General features: G+C 48.7%; 1 protein-coding gene and 1 long non-coding RNA gene across 6 annotated transcripts in view; one reads left to right on the forward strand and one right to left on the reverse strand.

Moving 5' to 3' along the window:
* The window catches only part of SCYL3 (SCY1 like pseudokinase 3), a 42,770-nt gene extending 21,659 nt beyond the window's left edge, over nt 1-21,111 (reverse strand). The window contains exons 1-5 of one of the 5 annotated variants that reach the window (XM_059412416.1): nt 21,012-21,111; nt 15,731-15,949; nt 5,094-5,279; nt 2,426-2,539; nt 520-576 (exon numbers count right to left, since the gene is read on the reverse strand). In XM_059412416.1, coding sequence (XP_059268399.1) covers nt 520-576; nt 2,426-2,539; nt 5,094-5,279; nt 15,731-15,895 — 522 coding nt within the window. In that variant the 5' untranslated portion in view covers nt 15,896-15,949; nt 21,012-21,111. Of the gene's footprint in view, nt 1-519; nt 577-2,425; nt 2,540-5,093; nt 5,280-15,730; nt 15,950-20,745; nt 20,834-20,936 lie in introns of those variants that run through there. The other 4 variants (XM_059412415.1, XM_059412419.1, XM_059412417.1 and 1 more) reach the window with 4 other exon arrangements.
* Nucleotides 21,112-24,671, forward strand: LOC132025334 (uncharacterized). The gene is made up of 2 exons (XR_009406545.1): nt 21,112-21,172; nt 22,931-24,671. It is a non-coding gene; the product is annotated as an uncharacterized LOC132025334 (long non-coding RNA).
* Nucleotides 24,672-24,762: the final 91 nt, after the last annotated feature.

Consider the following 24,762-nt stretch of genomic DNA (forward strand, 5'->3'; position numbering starts at 1 on the left):
TCACATTTACTGGTAAATACAATCTTTCTTCACCAGCAGCTGGTGGTAAAGACAAGAAACAGAATTGAAAGGTTCATCGACTTGGCAGGGAAATCTGTAGAGGGAACCTTCGTCACACAAGATTATTAATGCCAATAATCACTCTGCTGTGTCTCGGGGAGTCCCAGCTCATAACCGACAGGCCGATGCGTGGCTTGGGGGAAGCGCAGGAGGGGCTGGGGCGCTACGTCCCCAGCTCTTCGGGCTTCCAGCAACTACAAAGACCACGAAGCGGGGACCAAGTACCGGCCCTCTCCGTTTACACAGTAGCACAGGTGTCCGTACCTCCAAAAATGGAAGCGGACTGTCAAGAAAACGGCTCCCTGCTGTGGTGATGAGATTAGTCTGAGAAGCGGTCATGGCCAAAGGCGTTAGGAGGCATCCACGACTTGGCCAAGAAAGAGGGGGCAGGCGAAAGGTTACATTTCATACTCAGTTACCCAAAGAAGCCTTCGTTACAGCTGAAGCGTATCATCTTACCATCTCTTCAGGAGGGATAGATGCTGGGTCTCTGACTGACTGAATACTCCTCAGAAACTAGAGAAATAAATTAAGGAAAATAATTCATACATAGGTTTGGTGAACCAGTCTCTTATACCAAGTTACAGAAGCAACCAGCAATGGAAACAGCAGCAATGATGCCTTCACACCAGTGCTGCATGTTCAACACACACATCTGAAATCTGCGAACTGAAACCTGGCCCAGCGCGAGGCTCAAGAAAACACGGTTAGGTCCCTCGCCTCACCCCTCAGCAGGGCAGGTACCCTCTGCTGTTCAGAGGCTTCTCTGCATCTCACTCCCTTGCACTAGTCATCGGGGATACGTCTTTCTCATCCTGCCTAGTTACTGACAAATAAAAGGCTTCTCTAGCATAGAACAAATCCCTCATTAATCTTCTGGTCGAGTCAAGTCAATCTTAAGGAAAAGTTGAGGACTTTATGAGCTACACAGATGATGTCCACAGAACAAGGACACTGATTCACTGATTCGAAGACTATTGTTCAAGAGCTTCTATGTTCCAAACACCACTCAAGGCACGAGAAATACATAAGGAATAGGACAAACTCCCTGGCCCAGCCCGGTGCTCACGACCGAGAATGTAAACTAGCAATCTGAGTGACACGCCGAGCGCCGTGGAAGCACAGGGGGAGCAACAGATTTCACTGGGGAGGGAACGCCCAGGGGAAGGCGCCACAAAGAGACTCAGCTAGACTGTGGACTTCTTCTGGAGGATGTTCCATCCTCCAGAGAGCCCCGGGAATGAGGAGCCCAGCAATGGAATGGCACACAAGGGCAGAAGAGGTACGAGATACCAGCCCTGAGAGAACACGGGGGGTGGCCAGAGCGCAGCTCAGTGACTGGAAGTGGTAGTTGAGGCTGAAGGGAGGCTGGGGAAGAGCCTGCGGAGGGCCTCCCAGGCCATGGTGAAGACTCTGGAACATGAGTCACAGGATGACTTACGTGCTATTACACTAATTAGATGTAAGGTGAATTCTGAGAAGAAAGGGATTGACTGGGGCAGAAATATTATGAGAGGAGCACCTCTGTGGTGGAAGGAGCATTTGAACTGGGCGAGAGGCCACGAAGGTGCACATTTAACGTGGCTCACGTGTGGAAGCCCCACAAGAGAACGGGGAAACCAGACACAGCCAGTAAGTCAGCGAGCCGCCATCTCCACAGGGCTGCCATGAGGGGCCTGGTTTGGTTTTGTTCTGTTTTTCAGAAAGAGCAAGCCTAGCAGCAACAGGTAAAACAGTAAAAACAAGAAAAAACAGAAGAGAAAGGTTCATCAACTGAGGAGGGAAATTTGTAGATCCTGGTCAGACAAACCATGAAGAGGTACAGAGGCAGCGACAACACAGCCCGCCGGGAGGATTAAGATGCGCGGGTCTCGACTCCGGCTGGTAGGACACAGTGTGTGTCTGTGGACACCGTGGACGGTTGTAAACGAACATCTGTTCTGTACCTAATGCACACCAGGCACCACTCTGGGCGAGACTAAATCTAAGACTCTGACCCCCTCAAGAAGCTCAACACTGGCAAAGAAAACAGACACACGAAGGTCATTTCAACACTCGGCATTAGGTGATGTGATTAAGTGCAGGTACTCGAGGAGCAGCAGGCAGAACATTCCATTAAAAAGCTGACCGAGCCAGTTTACCTCTCAGTCTGTTTCCTCAGCGACCAAATCGGGAGACAAGAAGAATGGAGGCGGGGGCCCCTCTGAAGAATAAGGCCCAGCGTTCTGGGAACACGAGCACCGACGGTGAAGTCACGTCCCTAGACCTGCGCTCGCCCTAGCGCTGCAGAAAGTCCCCAGGCAGGACCCACATACCAAAATGCTACCCAGTTCTGAGAGGCACCAAGGGCCCATCCCCTGCTTACCTCGGGTGTGGCCTGAGGAACTTTGCAGACGGTCTCCATCCCTCCCAGCTTCCAGTGCCCGTCCTCGCTCACAAACACAGACGATGAGCAGACATTGTTGTGCGTTAGGTGTCCCTGGAGAAAAGAGCAGGAGGCTGCCACTAGAATTTCTGAAGCAGGAGTTTAAAAAAACTAAATACTGAGCACCAGGAAGAGATACGGTGAGTCATCCCACTGGCGGCGCGAAACATGGAAGGACAACCGGAAGGAACGAGGGATGGGATGAGCCTGGCTCGGCCCCGTGAGGCCGGGGAGCACCACACGGCCACGGAGGCTCTTGTTCTGCTGCCCATCCCGGCTTCCGCCGGCGTCTGGGGACCCGAGCTCCTCAGACGTGAGGTCACGTCTTTACAGCCGAATCGTTTGCTTCCGTCCTTTAACGATACAGTTTGATACAGTTTACCTTTGCTCCCACAGGCTACTGTATTGTTTTTCTCCTCTAAGTTCTTTCTCACCTAAATTCTATCACAAACCCAGACCCACTTCACCTGAAATCTTGTCAGCAGGCATTTAAAAATCCTGCTCGAGGAAGGGGAAAATGGAATTTTCCCCCACAGACCACCAAAGTGCCAAAATTTAAAACTATATAAAAAAACAAAACGACCAGCCAAATAAATGAGAAGAAGAAAATGAGAACAGGATAGAAGTGTATTTTGTTCCAAACCAAAAATCATTTCAGTAGACAAATGTATTTTAAATATTCTATTCACTAGGTCAAGTATGTGCAAATTTTGATAGGGAACACTCCAAGATACATATATATAAAGGAAGGTTCAGAACAGTGTATACGGGATTTTTACATTTGAAAAAAACAAAGGAGAATAAGCACAGGGACATGTGGTTCATACGCACACCGGCCCTCTCGGGACTAAGAGGCTGATCACCGTGGGGGCTTCTGGACAGAGGTGAAGGGCTGCATGCAGGTTGGGGGGCTTACCCTTCCCTGCATGTACTCTCACACTATTCAAACTTTCTACCATGTGCATGTACCTTCTCCAACAAAGAAAATACTCCTTCATGTGAAGCACTAATAATTCTTCTTTATATGAATCTTAGACATATATATATATATATTTTTTTTTTTTTTTAAAGATTTTATTTATTTATCTGACAGAGATCACAAGCAGGCAGAGAGGTAGGCTCTCTGGGGAGCAGAGACCCCAATGCGGGGCTCCATCCCAGGACCCTGGGATCATGACCTTAGCCAAAGGTAGAGGCTTTAACCCACTGAGCCACCCAGGTGCCCTGTATCTTAGACATATTTTTAAAAGGTGATAAATCCAAGATGATATCCGGAATCTGTCTCCAATTAACAGAAAAAGTTAAAAAAAAAATACACTGAGATGAGTCAAATGCCAGTGTTTCTAACTGGTGACTGGTACCTTTTCATCTGGGAGGACTGCCAAAGGCCTCACTCAGTACTTAATGGAATGTAAATTCCATTAAGAAATCACTCAATAGGGGCGCCTGGGTGGCTCAGAGGGTTAAAGCCTCTGCCTTCGGCTTGGGTCATGATCCCAGAGTCCTGGGATCAAGCCCCACATCGGGCTCTCTGCTTGGTGGGGATCCTGCTTCCTCCTCTCTCTCTGCCTGCCTCTCTGCCTACTTGTGATCTCTGTCTGTCAAATAAATAAATAAATTCTTAAAAAAAAAAGTAAGGTCTGGGGCGCCTGGGTGGCTCAGTGGGTTAAGCTGCTGCCTTTGGCTCAGGTCATGATCTCAGGGTCCTGGGATCGAGTCCCACATCAGGCTCTCTGCTCAGCAGGGAGCCTGCTTCCCTTCCTCTCTCTCTGCCTGCCTCTCTGCCTACTTGTGATCTCTCTCTGTCAAATAAATAAATAAAAATCTTAAAAAAAAAAAAAAAACCGCTTTTAAAAAAAAAAAGTAAGGTCAATAATACTGTCACATAACAGACCAAAAGTAAACCTAAGACTATATGCTTATCTCTTAAGAGCAAACCTGAGCACAGTGTTAAGAGTCTGTCTCCTGGGGCGCCCGGGTGGCTCAGTGTTCACCTTTGGCTCAGGTCACAATCCTGGGATCATGGGATCGAGTCCCCATGGAGCTTCCTTCTCCTCCCTCTCTCAGTGCCCCCCTCCCCATGCTCACTCTCGCTCCTTCAAATAAATAAATAACCTTAAAAAAAAAAAAAAAGAGGCCATCTCTCAGTAGACACCCACTCAAATGACAATAGGTATGTAAAGCTCTGCCTTTTCCTAAGAAATGGTCATTTCTTCCTTCAAAATCTAAAATGTCACAGAACTCCGGGGACCAAACAGGAACTCTGGTTTACAGCAACACTGATGATAAGGCTTTCTCTTTTTCTTAAGAATAGTAATACCCGATGCAAGTGTTTTCAGGTAAATATTTCCCCCAAACCAGAGGGAGACAGTAAACTGAAATAAAGTCCTATAAAAATAAAGTTCTATAAAAAACTGGCCAGAGAAGCCTTGCCCACTGCACACACCACCTGTCTGGAGCCCTTCTCATGCCTTCCAACAAGCTCGTCTCCCACAGGAAGATTCACGTGAGAATTTCTGTTCCTCCCCTAACTTAGAAGCACTCCCACACAGGCCAGCCCTCCCGTCTGTGTCAAGGCCCCAGGGCAGCCTGTGTCTGCAGTACTTACTCTGTCGTGAAGGAAGATGAGAGCCAGCAGGATGTCGTAGATGCCGGCACAGACCTCAGCGGAAGACAGCGTTTCTAAAGCCACTTCCAGAGGCTGCACTCGCTCAGTGACTAGATGAATCCCATCTGCCTCCACAGTGCAAGATAAAAATCTCAGCAGGCAAGGATGACGGAGTGTCTTCAAATGCTTTAAAGATACAAACGCAAGGGGTGGGAGAGTTAATGACTCAGAACCAGACTAACCATAGTTTCTTATACATCGCAGTCCGAGTCAGAACACAGTTAGTTCCATTCAAGGTCCCTCCCCGCTCCCTACTTTCCTCACCTACCCCCCTAAATCTCAAACAAGGCACAGGAAAATCTGTGACCTGTTCTGACTTCCTTCACTTTACCAACATTTAAAGGATTCTATAGAGACTTCCAGTTCCCTTCCGACAGTGTAAGCCCCCAGGAGCCCGGGCCTCTCCACGACACGACCATATACTCTGAACAAAGTACCCCAATAGTGACCTGAGAGCTCAGCAAGATAAACAAGAGCACACAGACTACACAGGGGAGTCAGGATTGGCCGAAGAGACCCCTGTGGGAGTAGGTGTTCTGGTTTAGGGCTGGCCCTTCTCACAGCTGTGTGCTAAAGGCAGGCCCTGCTTGGGAGGGCAGTGTAGCAGAGGGGGCTGAAACTCTGACCGAGACCTTGGCAGCTTTCTGGCCAGAAGGAGGACAGAGAGGAATCCAGACAAGCCTGAGTATGAGGCTATTCCAGAGGGGAAGGAACTGGAGAAGGAGATGCTCTGGTTATCTATTATACCCACTTGGGTCTCAGACTAACTCCTGAATCAAGCACGGACAAAACAGACCCAAACCAGCATAGCCAACTTTTGAGAAATGAACTGAGGTTAGAACTACCGTGCACAGGAAGGGTGCAGGCGAGCAGCTGGAAAACTTGAAGCCTGAACCAAAGGGGATGGACTGCTGAATCAAAAACCTCAGTAATCTCTAGAAGACTTTAACACAACCAAGAGTCAATGCAACATGACATTCAGAATGTGTGGGATGCAACCCAAAATGTTCCTACTCAACAAAGAACCATAAAAAAGTGAAAAGACATCCAAGAAATACCAACCCCGAGATGGCCTAGATAACAGAACTCTTAGGAAGAATGTAAGGCCATTTCCCCACTATGTTACAACTATTCTTCCCTAGAGGTAAAGGAAAACAAGAAATAAACAGAAGTTCTCAGCAGAGAAAGAAATGTAGGAAGGAAAAATAAAATATTAGAAACTAACCCAATGATTGGACTCAACAACAAAATGCAGACTGATGTAGAGGCAAGAGTCAGTGAACCTATGCTAACTAGTCTGAAGAACAAAGAGAAAAATTTCTTTTTTATTTTTTTTAAATGATCACAGCATCAAGAAACTGTGTGGGGCGCCTGGGTGGCTCAGTGGGTTAAGCCGCCGCCTTCGGCTCAGGTCATGATCTCAGGGTCCTGAGATCGAGTCCTGCATCGGGCTCTCTGCTCAGCGGGGAGCCTGCTTCCCTCTCTCTCTCTCTCTGCCTGCCTCTCTGCCTACTTGTGATCTCTGTCAAATAAATAAATAAAAATCTTAAAAAAAAAAAAAAAAGAAACTGTGACAATAATAAAGGTCTAACATACATAACTGGAGTCCCAATAAAGAGAAGAAAAGAACTAGCGCATAAAAAATGTAATGGACCCCGGGCTCCTGGGATCGAGCCCCGCATCGGGCTCTCTGCTGAGCAGAGAGCCTGCTTCCTCCTCACTCTCTGCCTGCCTCTCTGTCTACTTGTGATCTCTGTCAAATAAAACCTTAAAAAAAAAAAAAATTATAAAAAAAAAAAAAAAAAAAATGTAATGGCCTGAGAACTTTCCAAATTCAGCCAAATACTTAAGTTTACAGATTTAAGAAGTTCAATAAACACCAAACAGGATAAATCAAAGAAAACTACATCACACACGTTATCTTCAAACTGGAGAAATCAGATAAATTAAAAAATCTCAGAGGCAGCTAGAGAAAATCATTATTACGTGGAAGGGAATGACAATTTGAGTGATGCAAACTTCTCATCGGAAAACACAGAGGTCGGGGCGCCTGAGCAGCTCAGTGGTTGGGCGTCTGCCTTCGGCTCGCGTTATGATCCTAGGGTCCTGGGATGGAGCCTGCGTGTCCTGGGATCGAGCCCCGCACCGGGCTCCCTGCTCAGTGGGAAGCCTGCTTTTCCCTCTCCCACTCCCCCTGCTTGTGTTCCTTCTCTCGCTGTATCTCTGTCAAATAATAAACAAAAAAGAAAAGAAAACACAGAGGTCCAAAGACAAAGGGGAATACTTACTCTAAAGCACTGACAAAAAAAAACAGTATCAACCCTGAATTATATAGCAAAAATATCCTTCTGGGAAAAAAAAGTAAAATAAAGGCATTTTTGATGATGGAAAACAGAAAAGTTATTGCCAGAGGACCCACCCTAAAAAAAAATGCTACAGGAAGTTCTTCAGGCTGAAGAGGAAATGACACCAAAGGGAAACGTGGATCTCCAGAACTGAAGGAAGAGCAGCAAAAATGGTTAAGTATCAGGATGGATTCCAAGGCCCCACGTTGGCCTCTTGGGTAAGCTGCGCAGGACTGTGTGGAGCAGACACGACGCTGCTGGGTCAGGTTCTCCACGTGAGTGATGCACAGGGAACCCCCGAACACCACAGGTTTAAACTGTGTCCATTTCTACGCAGGCTTTTTCAACAAACAGTGCACGGTGCTGTACAAGGCTTTTCCTTACGACTTTCCCAGTTAACATGTGTTTTACCTTACCTTATTGTAAAAATACAGTATATAACATGTATCAAGTAAGATATGTTATTGACTGTTTATATTATCAGCAAGTTTTCCACTCTACAGTACCTTACTAGCAGTTAAGTTTTGAGGGAGTCAGCCCAGTTGTGCGAGGAATCAGTACCTCTAACCCCAATTTAACCATGGGCCTGTGTGTGTATGGCGTTGATATGTATGGAACAAAAGGACAGCAGGGTTGGGGCTGGAGATTTCTATCTGATTCCAAGCCTCCTATGTTTTATGTGAATGGTACAATTCTAACCCCAGACAGATGACGATGAGCTAGTTATTAAACTGAAATCCTTAGGGCAACCATTAAAAAAAAATATAAAAAAATATAGCAGAGAAATCAAGATAAAATGAAATACTAAGGGCTATTTTAATAAACCAAAAAAAACAAAAAACAAAAAAACAAAGAGAGAGAAGGGGAACATAAGAACAAAATCCAAAAGGGGGCAAATAGAAAACAAATAACAAATAATAAAATTCAACATTAATAATTACATGAAATGTTAATGATCTAAACACTCCAATTAGGAGTAGATATAAGAGAAGACCCAACAATATGGGGCCTATGAGACTTACTTTAAAAATAAATTTGGAGACAGGTGTGTGGAAAGAAACCGAACAGACAGAAAAGGACATGCCACGAAAACATGAAGCATAAGAAGGCTGGAGTGGACGTATTCTCATCAGAGAAAATATACCTCAAGACAGTACATTGCAAGACATCAAATGGGACAGTTTTTGAAGAGTAAAAGGACAATTTGTTAAAAAGGCATCACAATTATGAATGTGTAAGCCCCTAACAGCAGAGCCTCAAAATACACACAGAGCAAAAATAAAAGGGAGAAGCAATTCCAGATTCCAGGATCACGGCTAGAGATTTAAAAACTCCTCTCTCAGCAATCAATTGAACTGGCAAAAGTAAACAAACAAAAAAATAAATGAAAGCATAAGAAACCTGATCAAACTGACAGTTGGAAAACAATATCCAGCAACTGCCGTACACACGCTCTTCCCAAGCCCAGGAGAACGAGTTCAAGAAACACTCCACACCAGGCTACAAAATCATTTTAAATGGATAAGCACCTTAGCCATCTTTTGTTGATCTTGCTTTCTTCTTTTTTTTTTAAGATTTTATTTATTTATTTATTTGAGAGAAAGCATGAAAAGGGGCAGGGTCAGAGGGAGAAGCAGACTCCCTGATGAGAAGGGAGCCCGATTCAGGACTCGATCCTGGGACTCCAGGATCATGCCCTGAGCCAAGGGCAGTCGCTTAACCAACTGAGCCACCCAGGTGCCCTTGTTTTCTTACTTTTGACCTCACTATTTAATCAAGCACTTAATCCCCTTAAAAATATTTCACCATCTTTAAAATTGTTGCCATTTTATTAATCTAGAAAAGTTAGCATTAAACATTTTAGCTCACATACTTCACACCAGTAGCAACGTTAGATGAGAAGCTCATTTATGTACCTACAATATACATTTTTGATTTACATATATAAATAAAATACAAATACCATAAAATCCCTACAAGATAGAATGTACCAAAATAAAAGATTAAAAGTAAATTAAAACACTCTTGATTTTCTCCCCCGAACTGCAATGAATCAGTGCACAGCCCCGAGGTTATGGATGTCCCGCTTTCGAACTCCTGCCACGCATTAATTTCCGCGCACACACCGTTCTCTGAGCAGACACAGAGCACATAGAGACAGAAGACAAGTGCGTGACCATGCTGGGTCTGACTGTGAGAGGCGATCTGCAGGGTTATCAGCTACAGACTTCCCAAGCTTCCCTTGTGCTGCATGTTGTGGAAAATCTGACCTAAGTCACTCAGACCGGTCATCCACGATGCCCAACCCAGATAGTAATAACAGTATCATTGACCACAAAATTTAAAATGCCGGAATAATGGTTTCCCTTGCAAATCACCCAGATTTTCTAAAAGAAATGACGTGGCCTTCAATCTCTGGGGTCTGCCCTGCAAAAGGCACTGGACACTGAGGAAGCCTCGAAACCAATCAGCAAACCAGGAGACTGATGCAAGATTCCACTGGGAGAAAAACCTCAACATCAGGTTTCATTTTCACAAATAAGCACTCTGTAATGGAACATTCTAAAATACCTTCTTGGAAGAATAGGAGATCATACAGGAGCCCATAACACAGCACTGGTACAAGTTTTCTATCAGTTGCTTTGAACTAGTTTATTAGGGAACACCGTAGGAGAATCTTCTGAGGAAAAGGATGGTCTAGTTTCTTTTCTTTTCTTAAGATAATCTCAAACTTTGACAACTCTAGAAATGGCTCCAATAGGATTTTTTGCTTGTAGAAGAAAGCTGTTAGCCTCCCCTGTGTTACTCTAATAAAAAATACTTAAGAAAATTCTTACACAATTGTGAACCATTAATTTGTACATATGCCTTTAAAATAATCCCTACGTATGCACATAAACACAGCAAAGACCCAGAGGAGCTGTGAGCTGTGCTAGTGAGCTGGCTGAACAACTACGATTAAGTGGAGAGAACTTCTTGCAAGTGTCTTTTAAGCTATGGTTTCTGAGTAAAATTATGCAGCCTCCCTCTTCTTTTTGCGTTTTAAGAATAATTCCAACTAATTTGCAAAACAATAATTAAATACTTTTTAACTTTTCACTTTTGCCCGTTCAGGAAAATAAAAATATTCATTCAGCTTTTATTTGTTAGGAGTCTAAGTATTTTCCTTGGGTTTTCTGTGCCTTCTTTTACTCCTCTAATACTCAGGGCAGACCAGTGAATCCGGAGAAATACTTCCTGGCTGAGTACTGGCATGGAAATAGAGTCAGTAAATTTCACCCCGTTAATAAATGAAATAATAAATTTCATTCTGCCTTTTTTTTAAACCCTAAGTTCACAGCAGAATTCTTGGTTCACAGTGACTCGTTTGTTTACTGAAGAAGGAAGGAAGGTGTAAGTCATTGCATGATTCCAAACAGGGCACTTAACTTAGCAGCCATAACCTCACTTGTCACTCCTCTTCAGCACACACAATATTTTGCATAAATTATACATCAGATTCACAGGGAAGTTAGCAATTAATCAAACAGAAACGTTTCTTTCTTTTTTTTTTTTTTTAAAGATTTTATTTATTTATCAGAGAGAGAGAGGGAAGAGAGTGAGCACAGGCAGACAGAACGGCAGGCAGAGGCAGAGGGAGAAGCAGGCTCCCTGCTGAGCAAGGAGCCCGATGTGGGACTCGATCCCAGGACACTGGGATCATGACCTGAGCTGAAGGCAGCTGCTTAACCAACTGAGCCACCCAGGCGTCCCCAAACAGAAACGTTTCTTGATTCAAGCTTCTGTTGCCCCAAAGAACAGAGGGAGTGACAAGATGCACCTGTGAAGTGTGATGAGATTTTCTCATCACCGGAAGAGATAAAAGACTTTTGTTCTGGTGGAGAAAGGGGACTGTGCGGAAGGAGCACCTGGAAAGTAGCTCTCGTAGGGGCACATGGGTGGCTCAGTTGTTAAGCTCAGGTCATGACCTCGGGGTCCTGGGATTGAGCCCCTGCTCAGCACAGAGCCTGCTTCTCCGTCTGCCCCTCACCCTGCTCTCATGCTCTGTCTCTCTCTCACACTCTCTCTCAAATAAATAAAATCTTAAAAAAAAAAAAAAAGAAGTCTCTGTTCTAGAGTTACGAATCCCTGTTATCCCCATGCACTGCTCTACTACTGGCCTTTGGAAGACGATTCTGAGCAAGGACCTTGATCGTTAAAAAAGAGCTGCGCTGGGAAACCTGTCCACATTCATCCACATCCACGTGCACATGGAGATGTTAAGTGTGAAAATCAAGTCCTGACTACAAACCCTTTCTACTTTTTGGGAACAGGTTGTGAGCCACAGCAGGGTAACTCGCGCCCTACGGGCTGAACTTTTCACTACCATATTCTGCCCTGGTCTGGTCTGCTTTTTCACAACACAGAGGCTACTCTGCTCCGATTCACTTGTAAGTTTCTAGCCAGGAAGCGAGCTGTAGTTTCACTGCCTTGAAGAAATATGACAGAATAGCCATGATGCTTGAACTAAAGAGCAAGAATTTTCAGGGAGAAATATTCTTCCTTCTACCCTTAAGACGAGAACCCGAGATAGCGACGAAGTACGGGGTTTCTAAATGCCGCACCTGGAGGTTCGAGAAGAAACGAGGAATACAGAGCAGGACAGGAAGGCAGAACAGATCCCAGGTTGGAAAGCCCGCACCTGAGGTGCCAAATAAATATCCAGGTTGAGATTTCCACAGACAAGTGAGAATGTGGATCTGGAGCTCAGAGAGGTTCCGGCGGACACCTGACTAGGGGCAGAGAGCCACAAGGCTGCCACCACCGCTGCCACCACCACAGGGGAGGAGAACGCAAAGTCTGAAAATGGGCGTGGCCAGAAGGGGCCCGCGCCACCTGGAGGTGGCCCTACCCAGCCCAGGGATGGGGGAGGGGAACTTCTGAAGCTCTTCTGACTGGCTAACGCTCAGCTCAGCAGCCCTAAGAGAGAACCAGATTTTGATTATACGGGGAAGGAAATATTTTTTTAAGAAGCTGACAACGTAGGGAAGTTGATTTACTAGAATAAGGATTGTAAATAGTACAGAAAAGGCCTAACAGGGAAAGGAACAAAAAGAGCACGTGGACAGAAGAGCCACAGAGCATTCCAGAAGTGATCAGCGCAAGCAGTCCTCTCTTCTCATCACCACACGATGTGCGTTCTCAAAAATGCCGACCAGCCCTTCCGCAGGGCCGCCCGAATCCATCACGAAGAAGGCCTGGCCTCGGCAGCCACATACATACTCCCGGAGCCAACGTGGCTGCCTTGGTGGCATGAAGACAGTCAGGAATCGTTCTGTGAGTCCGTCCTTCCCGTGAGGCCCTAACGAAGTGCTCAGAGGACAGCAAACACGGTATCCAAATTCCAATTTAGGACTTATCATTCCTTACTCTTCATTAGAAATGAGTCATAACCACCACGGAGAAAATGCTGTAAGACCTAATAAAATCAAGATAAAACGAGAAGACCTCTACTACTGTTTTGTGGCCAAAGGTTACACCTGCATTTCGTCTTATTCCAGAGGTCACAGGGCACGGGGCCTGTTTTTATTAACAACACTAGTGGAAGAGCACACTCATGACCGAACAATGTTTGCAAGGAAAACGCTGTAACCCCTCTTCAAGTGGTCACTGAAACTACCAGAGGGAGGACTGAGAGTCTGCACTCTGGAAGAAGTGAGGTGAGTTTACTGTATTAATGTTTCAGGTATCCAGGAAAATCAAGGTCCTAAAACCTGATGAAACGTGATACATTTTTTTCAAGTACTGCATCTAAATCAAAACTTCGTATCATTTCGTTGCCATTTCACATCCCCAGATTCAGGTGTCAGGTATTCAAAGCCACAAGATAGCCTGCAGAACAAGAGACAAAAACTTCTGGAAAAGAGTCAGTTGTGGTTTAGAAGAGTATGTACGAAGGAGGAAAATGTTCCCTCTCAAGTTCTGAAATTCCTCCAGCCCAGAAGTCCTCAGACACTGACACTGGATCTTTTTCTCCTTCAAATACTTTATGATCTGGGGGCCCCTGGGTAGCTCAGTCGGTTAAGCATCTGACTTCATCACAGCTCAGGTCTTGATCTCAGGTTCGTGAGATCAAGCCCTGGGCTGGGCTCCATGCTGGGCGTGGAGCCTACTTAAACAAAACAGAATTTCTGATCTGGGTTATTCAACTTTCTTGGTACATACACCATAAAGAGTAATATAATGTTAAAAAATCCTATGGTTCTATTAAGAAAAACTGAGAATGATAATAAATCTCTAGTATTTCACTAGTAATAATCATCCTAATCACCATAATTTTTTTAAAGATTTTATTTATTTATTTGAGAGAGAGAACAAGAGAGGGAGGAGGGTCAGAGGGAGAAGCAGACACCCTGCTGAGCAGGGAGCCTGATGTGGGACTCGATCCTGGGACTCCAGGATCACGACCTGAGCCAAAGATAGTCACTTAAACAACTGAGCCACCGAGGCGCCCTCACCCTATTTTTTTTTACTTAAAAATGTGCGATCTTATTAAATGAAAATAGCAGGAAGCCTGTCAGATATGAATTGCACATAAGAATCCGAAAGTGAAGCATTTTATCTTTTGCAAAAATCACAATAAAAAGTATTAACAGTAACTGGATGGGACAGAAAGACAAAAAAATTGTCTTACCAAAAAGTGAAATTACTTAGCAATGGAACAGCCAGCTATGCTTTTTACCACTACTAATAGAAAATGCATCCCAAGGGGAATGTGATCTTTAGGCACCACATTTAACTTTTTAAGAGTTAACTTCCTGCCTCATCAAAGACATAACATCAAATAATGAACTGATGTGACAAATAACATGCCGAAATTGTATCACTAACAGATATACTAAAACCCTTTATAATCACTAACAAAGGTAACAGCCATTTCAAAAGCCATCTCTATGGCGGAGATACCCATGTCTCCCACGTATCGCTAGCACGAGGGACTCACGGGACTACAGATCATAACTCAAACAGAACAAAGCTCTAAGTCCATCTGAAGGAATGTGCCTGCATTAACACTGAAGAGCCACAACTCTGCTTCCCCTGCCGAACCTTCCGGAAGATAATCTGAATGACTCCATATCCAAGGAAATGCCAACTAAAATGTTTGTTTTCTCTAGTTCAAAACAACAGCTAGGATTATTCTACCGAGGTACTATCACGTTTTCTGGTGAGAGGTCGGGGTCTCCTGCAGGTGCCCCTCCAGAAGGAGTGGCCGCAAGGTGGGAGCAGGGAGGCTCTCCTCCCGAAGAGGAGACTGAAGCCTCTAGAAGTGAAGGATCTGAGCGAGGCCCCTCCCAAGAACTAGAGTCCAGGCCCAACGTTCTTTCTGGGGTGTCCAGCCTAATACTCCAGCTCAACAAACTTTCTCGGACCTCACAATGCAGCAGTCACACTTTCCAAAATATTCTATTTCTAGGTCTGTCATCAATACACTCATGGTGTGCACGGCCTACCATACAGGGAAGTCGAATCATTATATTGTACACCTGAAACTAATGTGACATTGTGTGTCAACCATGTTCAAATTTAAAAACTAAAATACAAACATTAGAAAATTAAAAATTCAAATAAATAAGTAAAAATAAATAAATTTTACCACTTAAAAAATATACTTACCAAAATGTCAAGACTTAAGAGATTTCTGCTAAGGTAGATTAACTTCCTTTACCTTCTAATGGCCATGTAAAATTACCTTCCAAACTTTCTCACTAAAAAAATACGATGATAAAAGCTATCACACTGAGGGGCGCCTGGGTGGCTCAGTGGGTTGAGCCACTGCCTTCGGCTCAGGTCATGATCTCAGGGTCCTGGGATCGAGTCCTGCATCGAGCTCTCTGCTCAGCAGGGAGCCTGCTTCCCTTCCTCTCTCTCTCTGCCTGCCTCTCAGTGTACTTGTGATTTCTCTCTGTCAAATAAATAAATAAAATCTTTAAAAAAAAAAAATGAGATTTAAAAAAAAAAAAAAAAAGCTATCATACTGAGTGTCATGGAGCTTTCTGGCTATCCCTGGCATCTGACCGTGTCATGCAAACCGGGAGATTCGCCCACGAAGGACGGACAGCGGGACAAGGACACTCACTGTTCCTTATCATCTGCCTCCTTGCACCTTCGGTAACTTCGACTTTACACTTTAAACAGAAACCGAGACAGGAGAAAGCACGAAGAAAGCACTAAAAAGCCTCACTCTCCCGGTACCTTGGCAGCTTTGTTAACTTTGTCTTCGTTTTCCCTCTTATACACGAAGACGGAAGCGCATCTGCCATCCTGCAGGACAGCGGCGGAAACGGCGAGTCCAGAGGGCAGCGTGAAAGATGGCTCCTCCAGCCTGTAGCTCCTCAAAGCGCTGCTCTCCGACCCCATCCCTTCCGCAGCGGGGCAGAGCGGCGCCTCCTCCTCAAGGCCAAGCAAGCGGGGCTGAAACAGAAACCACCACCCAGCGTGAGTCTGTCTGCCACGTGTGCTGGGGATCCCCGCCACCCTGACCCAGCCCCTCCACCCGCTCGTTCCTCCCATCCTCACCAACGAGGCCGTGTGACAGTAAAAATGGCAAAAGCTCAGCCAGTTCCCAGCCAAGCCTGAAGTACCCACCCACGGCTCCAGAGAAAATGCACTTAAGCATCACAGGCAGTTCCTGCCCGGCCCCAACACCCCCCTCCCTCCCACGGAGACCCTTCCAGGGCTCTGGGCCGATCAAAATCAGGGCAAGATCATCCATGCTCCCTAACCCGTGCACATACTGGCCTCACAGGAAAGGGCAGCAAAAATCTGATAATTCATCAGGGAGAAAACTTCTGTATAATAATGTAGAAGACAATAGCTTAAAATTATAAAAAGAACATTATAACCTAGAGTATTTTTTTAAGATTTTACCTATATTTTTGACAGACACAGTGAGAGAGGGAACACAAGCAGGGGGAGTGGGAGAGGGAGAAGCAGGCTTCCCACCAAGCAGCGAACTGAAAGGGGGGCTCGATCCCAGGACACTGCGATCACGACCTGAACTGAAGGCAGACACCTAATGACAGAGCCACCCCGGCGCCCCAACCTGGAGGATTTCTTTTTCTTTTTTTTTTTTTTTTAAAGATTTTATTTATTTATTTGACAGAGAGAGATCCCAAGTAGGCAGAGAGGCAGGCAGAGAGAGAGAGAGGAGAAAGCAGGCTCCCCACAGAGCAGAGAGCCCGATGTGGGGCTCTATCCTAGGACTCTGGGATCATGACCTGAGCTGAAAGCAGAGGCTTTAACTCACTGAGCCACCCAGGCGCCCCTGGAGGATTTCTAACAATGAAGAAAAACATGTTAACAAGTGGAGAGCTCATATGGGCCAAGCAAAGCAGTGCAAGCACCAGCAGAACACGGGGAAAGGAAAGAGACAACTCACAGAACACAAAGGGCAATGACCACAGCAAAGAGCGCGCCCACACCTCTCTTCACGCTCCAGCCAAGTCCAAAGGGGAAAGTGTAAAACTCTGTCATCCCAAATGCTAAAAAATGCACACATACGTGAAATTCCAGAAAATGCAAACTACCCTATAGTGACAGAAAACAGATCAGCAGCTGCCCAGGGTGGAGACCCAGATAAGAGGGGTTGGGGGAGAGGAGAAGATTGTGGAGCGGGGTAAGAAAACTCTGGGGGGAATCGACAGATTATTATCTTGATTATGGTGAAGGCTGATTATAAATACCAAAACTTGGAAAACTGTATGCTTTCAAGTATGTTCAGTTGATTATGTATCAATTTGACCTCAATAACATTGTTTCCAAAAGAAATATACATCATATATCTATGTCCCCATCTATGCGTGCATCTACATACACGCATACAGAAACATTCACAGAAAGACTTGAAAAAACATGCTCAAAAAACCCCAAACAAACAAAAACAAAAACAAAAAAACACGCTCAAGTCCTAACAGAGGTTTGGAGGAGGGGTCAGATCATGGGTAATTCCCAGACAGACACGTGCCTGCATCTCCCCCACCTTTCTCTGCAGCGGCGATACCAATTCCCGCAGTTCGAGCAGGCCTGCGGCCGCCTACCTGGACGCTTGGCTCTGAGGGGAGCAGCCACCCCCAAGTTCCACCCAGATCAGGCCATCTACCATAAGGATCCTGAAGATCCTGAAGATTTATGTGGAAATTTCCATACTTTCCAACACTAGTTCAAATGTTTTTAAGCCTGTAGAGGCCAAACTACGTATGTTTGAAAAATGCATGTCAGTATGCAGTTCTGGCTTTACCACAGTGTAATGAATTAAACATAACGAGGGCTCTTAACTAACTCTGGCAATGGAGCAAGAAGTTGCTAGTTCTAAGTAACAAGGCCAAACGTGCAACGATCTTTAAAAATTTCAGTTAAAAAAATCCCATCCAGGGGCACCTGGATGGCTCAGTGGGTTAAAGCCTCTGCCTTTGTTCAGGTCATGATCTCAGGGTCCTGGGATCGAGCCCCGCATAAGGCTCTCTGCTCAGCGGGGAGCCTGCTTTCTCCTCTCTCTCTCTGCCTGCCTCTCTGCCTACTTGTGATCTCTCTCTGTCAAATAAATAAATAAAATCTTAAAAAAAAAAAAAACCATCCTTTAAATAAACATATACCAGCAATCACTGAGATTTTTTTTTTCCACTTTAGTGAAGTTCCACACAACAGCGTGTTACCGAAGCATGAGATGCTGCTCAAGACACACGCCTACCAGACAGTGCCAAGGCCCACAGACCCACCGACGTAGAGCAGCAGGAACACAACATGACGAGGGCTAAGGCGATCTGAAATTGAAATGACTCAAAGTCCAAGAATACTTCTGCGGATAAGAACTAAGTCGTCTTTGTAACAAATCCACTGAGCTGCTACCTCCTCTACAATTTATCTTAAGAACAGTAAGGGGGGGAAAACGGTATTAAAAATGCCAAGTGTCTCAACTATATGTCCCAGTCTCCACAAGGACTACAAAGAAAATTAGTTGTTAAAGGAGGCTCATGGGGAAAAGCAACTACTGTTAAGTCTCCCGTTCTGGAGATGATGGGTGCCCACCCAACCTGGGACAATCCCCCGCTGAACCGTGAGGGTCACATGAAGCACTTGGGTCTTGCTCCTCTTCTCTAGAGCATGGCTAATGGGTCAGGCCCTTCCCGAGCCAAAGGCCAGTCAATTCACACATTAGCCATCGCTAGCACCAAGGGCCTGGGTGAAGAGCTAAAATGGCCAGATCCTTGCCTGCCTCAGGAATCTGAATGATGAGAGAGAGTTCCATTAGCTGAAGGTAAAAGGATGCCATGAGGTAGAGTCAGGGCTATGGCGAGCCAAAACCATGAAGAAGCAGAAACTTGGCAAGCACAGAGGAAGGCAGCTGGCAGCAGAAGGAAAAGCAAAGGCTGGGAGCAGCGCAGCCAGGTCTGTAAGGCACACTGCTACCCTTCATCTTGAGGCCCTGGGAAACCCAGCTGTAAATCCATTTCCTCCCTGCCTCGTTGACACTCCTACTACCAGGGGCGGCCAGAGGTCCACCTGAGGTAGCTTGAATGGGTCCACGTTCTTTGAAACCAGGTGCCATTTCATCAGCAGAAAACGGTAACTCCTGTGCCTGAAAAACCAGTCAGACTGGAGGAATTAGTCAGAGAAGGGTTACTTTGACAAGTGTGTATCTGAGGTTAGTCTAACTTCCTTCTCTGTTTGCCACAAAATACAGCTGTCAAAATCAACACATAAGGAACTACAAGAAAATGAAAATCCTCTTGGCAGAATATCACGTGTTTGTTTAGTTTTAATGTCAGTCCCCAAAGGAGATAAGATGGTCACCAGGATTGAGGAGTGGTGCTCTGGCTGAATCGATCGAAGTCAGCAGAGGTACAGCAATGGGCATTTAGTCATTTTTTAAACAAGATTTGTCTTTTTCGGGGGCGGGGGGACAGAGCGAGAGCACACACAAGCAGGGGGAGTGGCAGAGGGAGAGGGAGAAGCAGGCACCCCTGCTGAGCAGGGAGCCCAGTATGGGCTCAATATGGGCTGGAGGCAGGTCTCGTCCCAGGGTCCTGGGATCATGACCTGAGCTGAGGCAGACGCTTAACCGACAGAGCCACCCAGGCGCCCCCCTTAGTCATTTCTAAATAGCAAAATCCATCCCTGTGGGAACACTGGGCTTTTCAACATCGAGTTACGAAATCTTTATGAGGTTCAAACTGGTAGTTTTCTCAGCAGTGTGTATTTTGGGCTTAAGACACTAACAAATACAACTTCGGGGGGAAAAAAAGAAAGAAAGAAAAGAAACGACTCCCTTTCTCAGGAAAAAGCACGATTAACCTTGCCAGACGTCTACCCTGCCAGGAGGGCGACGCTCTGCAGGAGCAGGGGTCCAGCCTCCGCCCAGGGCGAACTTAATTAGGAGGCAAGAAAAAGATGTGCTGCCGACTGCTCTGAAGTAAAAAAGTCACAAAGAGAGAGGAAAGCGCAGCCTCGACCCTGCCCCAGCAAGGTTATTCTGCGGGATTTACCACGCGCCTCCCGGACGCAGCGCTGGCGGGGCGGCCCGACGTGCCCGGCTTCCCGGGCTTCACCCGCCCCTCCCCGCTTCCCGGGGCAGCGCGTCGCGTCGCGCTTCGGGGCCACCTGTGGAGGACGCAGGCGCTTGTCCGGGTCACCCGGCACCTCACGCTCCACCAGGAAACCCGCGTCGTCGGCGGGACTCTGTCCGTCCTCCAACTTTGACCGAGACGACCCGGTTCTTGCTCCGCGGCTCCGGGGACGGCGGCCGGCACCGAGCTGCGGGGAGCGGACACGGCGGTCCGGGGACGCCGCTGCCCCCGCGGCACGGAACCAGCCCTCCGGGGCCGGGAGAGCGCAGCGCGGCTGCAGCGGGTCTCAGACGACCGCGGACACGCACGCGGGTCCCAGGAACTACGCGAGCCGGTGGCCCCGGGCTTCGGGGCCCGCGTCGGTGCGCACCGGCTGCCCAACGCGCTCCTCCGGGACGCGCTTCCCCCTCACCCTGAGGAAAAGCACGACGCACGCACGGAGCCAGCTGGGCCTCCGGGGCCCTACGCGGCCGGCGCTTCCCCCCAAGAACGCGGGCGGCCCCCGCTCCCAGCCCCGCCGCCAGCCCCGGCCGGCTCCCAGCGCCCCGCACCCTCGCCCGACCCGCGGCGCGGACGGCCGCCCGGGGCCAGCGGGGTCCCTCCGCTTCCGCCGGGGGCGGCCGGGGCGGCGCCCCCCTCGCTCACCTGCCGCGAAGCCCCGATCCGCAGGGCGCCCCGCACAGGCAGGGGGAGGCGGGGCGGAGGCCGCAGCTCAACCGGCAGCCGCGCCGCGCCGACCCGCGAGTGGGGCGCGCGTCCCCCGCCTCCGCTCGCGGCCGCTCCCCCGCCGCCCCGGCCCGCACTGCCGGAGGACGCGGCGCGGAACTCCCCGTTACCTGCGGGAGGGCGGCCGAGGGTCTTGGCTCGGGGGCCCCCTTCGCCCCCTGCTGACACCAAGCGCCCTCGCCTACCCTGTGCGGCCGGAGCCACCACACGCGCAGTCTTCGCGGGGGGACGCTCCCTCCGCCACCATAGAGACGGGTCCGGAAGCCGGACAGAACGCCAGCCTTCAGGCCTCCGACGCCGCCACTGAGGAGAACGAACCCGGAACCGAGCTAGAGCGGCCGCACAGGTGACTCTCAGGCCGGTGCCATCTTGAGTGTGGGCGCGCGGGGTGTGGGTGGGTGGGTGTGTGTGTGTGTGTGTGTGTGTATGTGTGTCCCCGCTCCCAGCGGCCTGGTCAGCCTGTGAAGCCGTTTCCTCGCCTGGCGTTTAAGTTGAACTCGCAAGCTGGTCTTGACTTTAGTTTTCAGGCCTTAAGCCGCGAGTTTTAACTTGACATCCGCCCGAACCTAAAATGGCCGCCGTCGCCGCTACCAGGGAGTAAGGGGGCGGGCGCAGAAGGGAGGACGGAAGGCCACCGCGGCCTGTCGCAGAGGGACGTCTCTCCAGCCCGCGACCGCGGCCGGTGGCGCCGCGTGGGCCGCAGCTGCCGGGGGTGGGGCGGTTCCGGTTCGAGCGAGGGGGCGGGTCCCTTGACGCTGCGCCTGATCCAGCGAGGACCACGGCGGGACGGGTCTTGCTGTCCGCGGTTTGTTCTCACAGGACGTTGTGAGAGTGAAGCGAACCCGCTGACGGTGTGGAGACGACTGCCCTCGGGGTCAGCGGAGCCCCCGCTCGCAGCGCTGCTGCGCGGACGCCCCACAGCGGGCCGCGGAGCCGAGGGCCGTCCCCGGCGGCCGGAAAGGGGGTCGGTGGGAGGCCCGGCTCCCGCGCGTGGGTGAGCGACGGCGGCGGGAGTCGCTCCTGTCCCGAAGCGGCGGGAGCCGGTGCCTGTTGGGGGCGGGCGGGCAGCCCTCGGCTGGGCGAGCTCGGCTCCGGTGGGGCTGCGCGACCGAGGCGGGTTCGAGCCGCGACCGGGGCCTCGGTCTTTAGCGGCCGCAGACGGCGCAGGAGGAAGTGAGGCGAGGGGACCCCGGCGCGCGGTGACGCGGCGGCTGCGCGTTCCGACGCTCCGTGTGGGGCGCTGCGGGACGCTTTCGCGCCGACTCCCCGTCTGGTACTTTGTTGTTCGCGGTGTGGACGGACCGCGCGTCGCTGCCCCGCCCTCGCTCGACCGCGGCCACCACATGACGGAGGGGACAGTCCGGGCGCGGCCACCATCGCCCTGTTCTGGAGAGTCGGCTTCGGCGCTCAGTTCGTCGGCGTCCGGGACCGCAAGCGCCGCACCCCGGGACGCAGCCCGCAGCGGCGCCGCCGAGGCCCGAGGCCGGCTCGGCTTTCCGGACCCGCGTATTCGGACGCGGAGAGCGTCTTCGGAAGGACTCGACGACTCGCGCGTCTCGGGTTCTTCTGAGCCCGTCCCTGCTGTTCGCTGTGGCGCTGAGGCGGCCGTCAGCCCGTCAGCGCCGCCGCGGGCGCGCCTGGAGTGCGGCCTTCGTAGGGGGCGGGGCGGGGACTGCGCGTCGCTGTCCCCGCGGGGCGCCTTCCTGAGGACTGGGGGGGCTGCTCCCCGGGCCGAGCGTCGCGCCGGCCGCGCAGAGGGACTGATGTCCTCGTCGTGAGGAACGCTGCCAGCTCGGTGAGCTCTGAGCGCTCTGCAGTGTTGCACGTCCGCGGAGGTCACACGTGTCGCACGTGTCACACATGCCACCAACTCACGCTTATTCCGCGGGTATTGAACGTGCGCCTTTTTCCGCCTCAGGTTGGGCTGACCACTGAGAAGAGGAGGAGGAGGAAGACACAGTCACTGCCAGTAACTGGGCTCAAAGGGCCCGATTACCACTGTTCCTTTTTTTTTTTTTTTTTTTTTTTAATAATGTAATTATTAAGAACCCTAGCTTTGGAATTAGTTTCAGTCCTGAATCTATCTTTTTTTTTTTTTTTTAAGATTTTATTTATTTATTGAGAGAGAGACAGTGAAAGAGAGCATGAGCGAGGAGAAGGTCAGAGAGAGAAGCAGACTCCTCATGGAGCTGGGAGCCTGATGTGGGACTCGATCCCGGGACTCCGGGATCTTGACCTGAGCTGAAGGCAGTCGTCCAACCAACTGAGCCACCCAGGCGTCCCACCACTGTTCCTTTTTAAGCGAAGACGCTGGGAATGTTCTCTCAGATTTACAAAGCGCCCCGCCCCCGGCAGCCCCTGCGCGTCTCAGGCCACTCTTGTGTGAAGCTGGACGCGACCAAATGACTCTGCGTGTCCCCGAGTCCTCTAAGGCGTTCCCGACACGTGCTCGGTTTCCTGACTCAACACAGCGCACGCTTTGTCGTGTCCCGACTCTGCCGGCCTCGGCTCTAAGGCCTGGAAACATCCGCAGACAAAGCAGGGTGGATGCCCTGTTCTCACAGGCCTCAAACTTTAGGGGTTGACGGGTAGGGGGAGAAACGGACACTAAGAATACAAATGAACAAAAGTCAGTTTGTACAATTTAAGTTCTATTAAAAAATAAAACAAGGTGTTAGAGGAGCAATTCCACTCTGCCCTTCAAGATTCTTCCGGCTCTGCTAACAAATTGAGAAAATCAAATCAAACAAAAGTTTAATAACATGTATACGTCCTGTACATATGGGAAAGGCCCAGGAAAACCAAATAACTCCCCAAATGACCAAAACCATCACCTTAAATACCATCTCCACAGAAGGGGTGGAGGCGGGGGCGGGGCGGGGGGGGGGGGAGCATTTTTGAAAGTTTACCAAAAGTCCAGTAAACAAGGATAAGGTTTAAATTCATTCCTCCTCCATTGATAACAGTTTCTAGAGATTTATGGTCATCCCCCTTTTATGAATGGACCTTTCCCTTCTACATGTAAATCTCTCTTACAAAACGGTAACTTCTACTCCGTTTTCAGAACTTCTCCTGGGTTTGCCGTTTCTTAAAAATAATCAGTGTAGAATAGTCAAATAGGTAAAAGAGCATATCTTGGAATTTAATTCATTTAAGCCAGACAGCAACAGCGTGTCACACATGAGGAAACCGATGTACAGAGAGGTTATGATAGAATAGGTACTTGGCTAGATGTGATCAGGAGATGGGATATTCCAACCATTTAAAAAAAAATTATGTATTTCAGAGACAGCAGGAACACAAGCAGGGCAAGGGAGAGGGTGAAGCAGACTCCCTGCTCAGTAGGGAACCTAATACAGGGCTTGATCCCAGGACCTTGGGATCATGACCTGAGCTGAAGGCATTTAATTGACTGAGTCACCCAGGTGTCCCCCGGGACTTCCCAACCATTAAAAAGACAAAAATGCAAGAAACTGCTGACCACCACCAAGGCACAAAGAACTGGAAAAGACCCCTGGAGGATATGCATGCATTCCTCCCTATAACCTGCAGCCCTACAATAACCTATGCCTTAATTATAATACATTTGCATTGCAGTTTTCTCCCCTCTGAGGAAAGATGGCCGCCAGGACAGTACTGACAAGGGCCATATAGGGCCCAAACTCCCCTTCTCAACAGCTAGGAGGAGTCCCTCAGATGACTGGAAATACCCTTGATTGGAGACCATCCTAGCTATGATCCATAAGCCATACAAGGATAAAAAGAAAAGACACTAAGACTCTCAGTATGATTGCTGTCTTGAGAATGTACTTTCACTTTTATAATAAACTCTTGCTTACCTGAGAGTTTGGCTCTGAATTCTTTCTTGGCTGAACTCAACAACCAAGGTCTACACAGAAGCCAGGAAGGAACCTGCCACTAACAGTTATTTCAACC

This window comes from Mustela nigripes, chromosome 10 (genome assembly GCF_022355385.1).
Source record: "Mustela nigripes isolate SB6536 chromosome 10, MUSNIG.SB6536, whole genome shotgun sequence".
Taxonomy (NCBI): Eukaryota; Metazoa; Chordata; class Mammalia; order Carnivora; family Mustelidae; genus Mustela; species Mustela nigripes.